The sequence below is a fragment of the Penaeus monodon genome, chromosome 12, assembly GCF_015228065.2.
Source record: "Penaeus monodon isolate SGIC_2016 chromosome 12, NSTDA_Pmon_1, whole genome shotgun sequence".
Classification (NCBI taxonomy): Eukaryota; Metazoa; Arthropoda; class Malacostraca; order Decapoda; family Penaeidae; genus Penaeus; species Penaeus monodon.
The window spans coordinates 49307508-49314803 of NC_051397.1; the positions used below are offsets into that span (position 1 = coordinate 49307508).

General features: G+C 36.7%; 1 protein-coding gene across 8 annotated transcripts in view; it reads left to right on the top strand.

Annotated features, from left to right (window-relative positions):
• Positions 1-6407, top strand: part of LOC119579552 (RNA-binding protein 45-like) — a gene marked incomplete at its 5' end in the record, with an annotated part of 20257 nt that extends 13850 nt beyond the window's left edge. For 4 of the 8 annotated variants that reach the window (XM_037927458.1, XM_037927463.1, XM_037927462.1 and 1 more), the window contains 5 exon segments: positions 120-370; positions 673-805; positions 958-1114; positions 1527-1653; positions 6286-6407. In XM_037927458.1, coding sequence (XP_037783386.1) covers positions 120-370; positions 673-805; positions 958-1114; positions 1527-1637 — 652 coding nt within the window. 8 annotated transcript variants of the gene reach the window in all.
• Between the last annotated feature and the right edge of the window lie 889 nt (positions 6408-7296).

Consider the following 7296-nt stretch of genomic DNA (forward strand, 5'->3'; position numbering starts at 1 on the left):
TTGTGAATATTTCTTTTCATATGGTTAGGGATATATTTTGTAACAGGGTTGTTGTAGTGTAGCCAGAGTATGAACCTGAAATAATGCAGAAAAAGGCTTCATGAGTAATATTTCTCTAGCAGTGGTCCCCCTCCCATGATGCCTGGAACCCCTGGTGGCCCTCCCTTTGCTGGCCTACCTCGTGTTGCTGGAGCATTGGCCTCGCACAACGGCACTATGGGAGGAAGTCCCCCAGGAGGCATGGCCGTGGCACCCCAGTCAGCAGTATCGGGCGGACAACCCAACAGCAATATTCAGCAAAACCTGGCGCAGTTGGCTGAGACCATTGCTCAGGCCACGTCACTCATACAGGCTGCGGGGCTGAATCAAGGTGAGGCTAGTGGTTTTGGTAAAATAAGATATATTGGTATATGGCAGTTTTTGCAGGAACACCTGGGGCAATTGGGACCTTGACCAATTTGCGCACACACACACACACACACACACACACACACACACACACACACACACACACACACACACACACACACACACACACACACACACACACACACACACACACACACACTGATATATCTATAGTTTCCTATGATGCCTACCTACAGTCATATATTTATGCAGAAGGAAATTCAAGAATTGCATCCTTGGTTCACACATACTTCGTCATTTCAGGATCAGCAGGACACAACAACATGGGCACTCAAGGGCAGACTGGGGGTGGCGAGACGTACGACCCATCCTACTGCTCAGTCAAATTACCACCCCCACAGCCTCTTGCACCTGTTGATTCGGCAGTGGCAGAAAGGTGAATGTAAAACCAGACATTGATGCTTCGTTTAGAGGGTTTATAGGGCGGGGTGTCATTCACTTAAATGTAATGGTTTGCCACTTGTGTTTTATGTAAATAGTAAAGTTTCTCCCAGAAATGTTACTAAATGATGTGGATTCATATTTCAGGTTGTTTATTGTGTGTCATCCATCACCACCCCCAATATATGCATTGAAGGACGTCTTTGGGAGATTTGGAAACCTTATCGATATTTATATGTTGAACGGAAAAACCTTTGGATATGCTAAATATGCTAGCAAAGATTCGGCAGATAAGGCAATTGTAGTAAGTCTTCTCTCATGATTTGTTTGATTAACAAGTTGTAAATGTCACTTGATATCAATAAATTCATTTATAGCCCGTGCATAGAAATGTATACTTTATTTTATAGAGTACTGAGTACTGAGTGCCCCCATAATTCAATTTGGCATAAAATGATACCCTAACTGTATCTGTAGTTGGAAAAATTACCAAAATATATTTACTGAACCTATCTCCCCTACACCATTCTGATGTACTATATGGAATACTATCTCTTTAGCTCAGATACAGATAAGGTACCATTTCACACCATCTGAGGATTCCCATACGCTCTGTCTGATGGGTAGTGTGATCTAATATATTTTTGATTGTCAATAGAAAATGGCTTAAAGTGAACATAGCAAATAATACTAAAGACACTTATCTCATCACCCAGGTGTTACACGGACAGGAAGTGCTTGGATCTCGTTTAAAAGTAATGGAAGCAGATCCACATGACAAAGCAGACTCAGGTCGCAAGAGACTACGCATCGATGATCAGAGTTGAGCATCCCTGCCACGAGGTATGCATTGAGTGCCCTGACACATGCAACTTTCTGACTATTAGGCTCGGTTAAGAGAGAATTGTGATTATTTGTACCTCCCAAGATAGTGCCTGAGGATGGCCTTCCTATTTTATGATATATCAAAGCAAGTTTGTATTGCCTGTATATATATATATATGTATGTATATCATTATAGCATTATTGAATCTAGAGATGGTTTAAGAGAAAAAAAAAACACTATTTTTAGCCAGCTGAATTGAATAAGTGGATAGTCTTGGGATATACGATATCAGATTCTCACTGTAGATAGATGGCAGACTTCAGAAATGTCAGGAATGCGTCGTCTTTTTTCTTTGTGAAAGCAGACAACTGTTCTGTTAATATCTTCCTATGTGTGCAGAGAGATGGTTGAGAAAGAAGGGAAATGCCCAGAAACACTATTTTTCTTTGTCATGTGTATTGGCTCTGTAACTGGTTCTTGGGAGAATTTCTCTGCATACGCCTAGAACTTGTACATTTCTATGCAAGAAGACTCCATAATACAAAAGAAAGAATGTGTATATTACAAGAATGCATGATAGCAGGGGCTGTAAAGGGGAAATGCCTCTGTGGTCTTGTATGCTGTCTTAGGCAATGGTACGTGTGTGCATGGACTGATAGCATCACTGGTGTGCTTGGCATGTATTTAAAACTGCAATGCAATTTTTCCTTACACTTGTGTTTTGTTCTGCATAAAGAGATATCACTTATTTTGATACTGTTTCCAGAGTCTCACGTTCCATAAATTTTTAAGTCAGATTGATCAGTATTTTTTAAAAGATTGACTTAAAGCTTTAGAATCTTGTTGATGTATGCTGTGATAATGATATCTGTGATAGAGGAGATATGATGCATGGCTGTTAACATGCACAGGAATGCATCCTGTTGAGGGACATAGAGCAAAAGTGTTGCACAGATTTCAAATGTGTCATTTTTTGTTGTTGTTCATAAAGGGAATTAGTTGTGTATTTTAATGAACTAAATAGTGCATGACTTACTTTTAAGATGATTTGCTTGCTCATATGTTATTTTGCAAAGGAAGAGAAAATGTATGAGGACAAAGTTAGAGAACAATGATTTTTTTTATTACTAAAAGAAGCATGTGTGGTGGTCATAGCATGAAATGCTTCAAACTGCTCGATATGTGTTCACTTTTTCTCATCCACTTTTATGTTACTTATCTATTTATTATTTTTATAATTCTTTTTACCAGGAAAATATATTGTAACATTCAGGTGAAATTCTCTCAAAAATGCACATCTATGAAAATGAACAAGGCAGTGTTGTTTGGTGAATTGGTATGTAAAGTTGGTGTTTGGATTATGAAGAAAACATGACTAGGGTAGGCTTTTGTGGGTGTTGTTAGATTGTTTTGGGTTGTGATTGTAAGTGTATGTATTGTCTGTTGATGTACACAGATCTATTTGTACATACATGTAAAAAAAAGGAAAAACAAAAAGAGTTTACTGTCATTACAGAATAGTTTGTAGTTCACAAATCTGTATGTTGTAATGTCATAAAAGTCAAGGCATGTATGTGGATCAGCAGTTAAATTGATTATTGTTCTATGATGAAACACAGACAGAACATTACCATCCTTGTGAAGGCGGCTTTCATTATTCAAGACCTATGAATGGATTAGGGAGGGGCAGTAGGAGTACGAATTTCAGGTGCTAGAAAACTATAGTGAATATAGTGTGTATTGAAGAGATGGGGGAAGTAGGATATTATTTCATATATTTTTTTTCTGTGAGACAGTTTGGGTTTTTGGAAGTGAGTAGTGTTTTAGACGGAAAAGGAAATGTATCCAAGAAAATAAAGGGAAATTTTTTCCACCATATTTTAAATGTTTTAAAAAGAAGAAAGCAATCTTCACCCGGGCCATGAAACCTTAGTTATGAAGGGGATGAAGAGGTTTTGATAGTACTACTATGTACTCAACTGTTACTTGTACTATACTACTACTATTACTACTACTTCTGTCTCAATGATTTTCTTTCCTTTTTTTTTCTATTTCTTCTATCACACTCCTCTTTGCTGCTGTACTGCTATCACTTCTACTATACTACTTGCTATGCAAGTACTATAGTTATGAAAATGATAGTCATTAATTGATAACTTTGAACAAAATTTATTATGTTAATCTTGATAAGGTGCCCAGCTGTTTACAAAGTGCTTTTATATCTCATAGATTGTTGATGAGGGGGGGGGGGAAGGTTAATGGAAGTAGATTTGTTTATTGAATTATTTATATTTAGGGTTAGGGAGCCCTTAAGCAATTTTAAACTGTTTTAAAACTCTTTATATACATTAAGAACTTAAAGATTAAATTGTTTATTGTCAATTTTTTTTTTCCGGGGCAGATAATAAAGGAGTTCAAAGGAATTTGGTAACTGGTTGTTAGAAAGACCTCTCTCCTCTCTCTCCTCTCTCTCTCTCCTCTCTCTCTCTCTCTCTCTTCCCTGCTCCTCTCCTCTCCCCCATCTCTCTCTCTCTCTCTCTCTCTCCTCTCCCCCCCCCCCCCTCCCTCTCTCTCCTTTTCTTTTCTTTTTTTATTTTAAGCTTGTGGAAGAAGAGAGAATTACAATGTACAAATAGCAAAGAAGGAAACAGAAGGCAAAATGTAAAATTTAAAACATTAGACTTTTTTTCATATATCATACAGATTGTAAAACTGTCCATCTAGATGAGATGTGGAACTTTGGCTTTGAATGATAGCATGTCGTTTTTTAAAATTATTGTAAAATTTTTTATTAATTAATTATTATTCTTTTCCCATTTTTTTTAAAATTAATTTATTATTTTTACATATATTTCACACTGTACCTAATTAAATAAATTTTAAAAGGACCTTTGGAGGTCAGCTGATTTTGGGTTGCATGCATTGTGCTTTTTGATGCCTTAGAAAACATGCTTAACTGTTCAAGGAAGGGTCTTGTCTGCAGTTAGTAGATGTTTTCAGTGCAAATACCTTTTATAAGATGAGTTTAGTGGTCTGTATGTTTTGCTCATTGACTGTTTATACATTTTAACCTTTTTTTTTTTTAATGATACCCCTTGCGTTTGGAGTGTTCTTTATCATTTGTTTTGGTTTTTGCATTACTGATGACTGGGTGGATTCCTCAGGCATTGGAAGAGCACACGGTGCTTCTTATTGCAAGTAAAATTAGCTGGCAAAAGACACCTCACTCACTCACTCCTCACTCACTCACTCACTCACTCACTCACTCACTCACTCACTAAATCACTCACTCACTCACTCACTCACTCACCCTCACTCACTCTCTTCTCTCTCTCTCTCTCTCTTCTCTCTCTCTCTCTCTCTCTCTCTCTCTCCTCTTCTCTCTTCTCTCTCTCTCTCTCTCTCTTTTGTCACATATCAACACACTCATTATAAAACATTTATCCTACACTAGCTCTACTATTAAGCTCCATCACAGGCAGGTGCTTATCTGCCCATTCACTGTACATGTACACAATCATTCACGTCTACCTGTGCAAGTCAGAAGGTCTGATTTCAGGGTACAGGCTTTGGTAAAGGAAAGGACTAAAAATAGAGACCAAAATACAACCAGTCCCCTTGTAATTAATGACTTTTATCGTTATTAGTAAGACTGTGAAGTATTTAAAAATAGATGATGTACATATTTTGCCAAATACATATTTAAAGAGAACTAACTTTATTTGCATATATTTTTACAAATGTGGAAATTATATATATACAGTAAAAAATGTACATTGTGATAAGTATTAAACCTCTTTTTATGGTGTTATATTTTTTCTTAGGCATATTCCTGGTAATAATTGAATGAAATTCTGCAATTCTTTGGGTCAGTTGCCATAATGAGAGGACTGTGGAGTGAAGAAACCCGTACTTTGAATTCATACCACGCCTTTAGTATTGAAAATAAACTTGAAACAGGCTTCAGTGGCAGTATTTATACATTATTTATATGCTCTTTATAAGGTGGTTGGGATTACCTAAAATATTGTCTTCATCCAAAAGGGATGTTAACCATTATGATTGTTATTAATGTTATCTTTTTTTTATTCCTCTTGTGGATGAGTTTTAGTCAAAGTGTGGGTAACAGACTTTGCTCTTGCAGGGGCAATATTACCTGAACCCAACCCTATTGTCAGCAGCATGACACTTGTCTACTCTCAGAGCATGATTGGTGACGGGTAAAATTGTCTGTTGGTTTTCCTGCAACTGATTTATTGTGCACTCCCTGAATCTGTATTTCAGTGATGTGCTAGATCTGGGATTTACTTTCTTTTTTTAAAGGAAGTTCTTAATGAAATATTTGTTATTACTGTTTTATAATTTTTTTTCTTGTCCATCAAGTAGAGAATTTATGATATGGAGTCACAGTTTTGCTTTTTTTATCTATGTGTTTCCTTGTGAACATTCATGGCCAGGCTTAAGAATGTAAAAAATATATCTCTGGCAGATTTTTTATGCTTTATTATTACAGTAGTGTAAAGTTTAAGGTTTAATAAGTAAAAATTTAGAATCTCAGCTTAACGAAAGTTCTGGCCTGTAAATGTATATAATCTCTCTCTATATATTGTCTGTTTTTTTGACTTCACAGAATTATCTCATTTCCACAGCAGAGTGTTGACATCGTGACTACGCCGACTACACTACGGACAGTTACGGACAGCCAACACAGCGAAAATACTACTACCCTACCAACCAACGATCCAACAAACCAACCCCCCGTAACCTTTTTTGACATCCACCAACAGTCATGCTCCCAGTGACGTCAAAACACTTCATTGTATCAAACTAGCCAATGACTGGGCCCCAAAGGGCCCATGTGTACGAGTGACTTCACAGGTGACCTTCTAGGGATTTAAAAACATGATGTCTATTGTGTATATGTGATGGTCCTCCTCCCTCACCCTTCCTGTCCATTCTCCCTCACGTCACCTTCCAGAATTCCCTCACTCCTCCCTTCCCCCCTTTCCCCCCGCCTCATGCCTTTATCCCTCATATAGTTCCCCTGCCTTCTGTCAGAGTAATTTGTCTAGAATTGATAGCTGTGGGATTTTTATTTCTCATTTTGTTATTTATTTTTTTTTCTTTTTTATTTTTTTTTTATTTTTTTCAAGAGATTAAGCAAGGTGTAGTTGTAGGTATTGTGAATTTTGAGTACTTCATGTTGTTGTGGTGAGAATTAATGAATGGATGGTTTTCACAGTTTATGAAGGAGAGCCATAACTATCATGGCTACAAAAAGTATTAGGGGTAGTTTAGATTTTGAACCACTATTGGTAAGATATATATATGATCAGTTTTGTACCAAGTGGATACCTCAGTATTAGAAGTAAATGTAACTATTCCTACACTGTCCCTGTATATCGTGATACCAAAAGTATGGTTCTAGTGTTCAAAAATTTCTGTATAAATTGATGTATACAAATTATTAAAAAGAAGCAAAGTGTTTTGTAATTGCACTGGAAACTGTTGTTTTTATCAGATATTCATGAAGTTCTCTATAGAATTCTACTGTTAAAATGACTCAGTACATTGTTGTAAAACCCAAGGGTTGTAAATCTGGGAAATAGTGAAACGAAGATACAGTGATGAAAAACCTCAAAACACATTTTTAGAAGTGC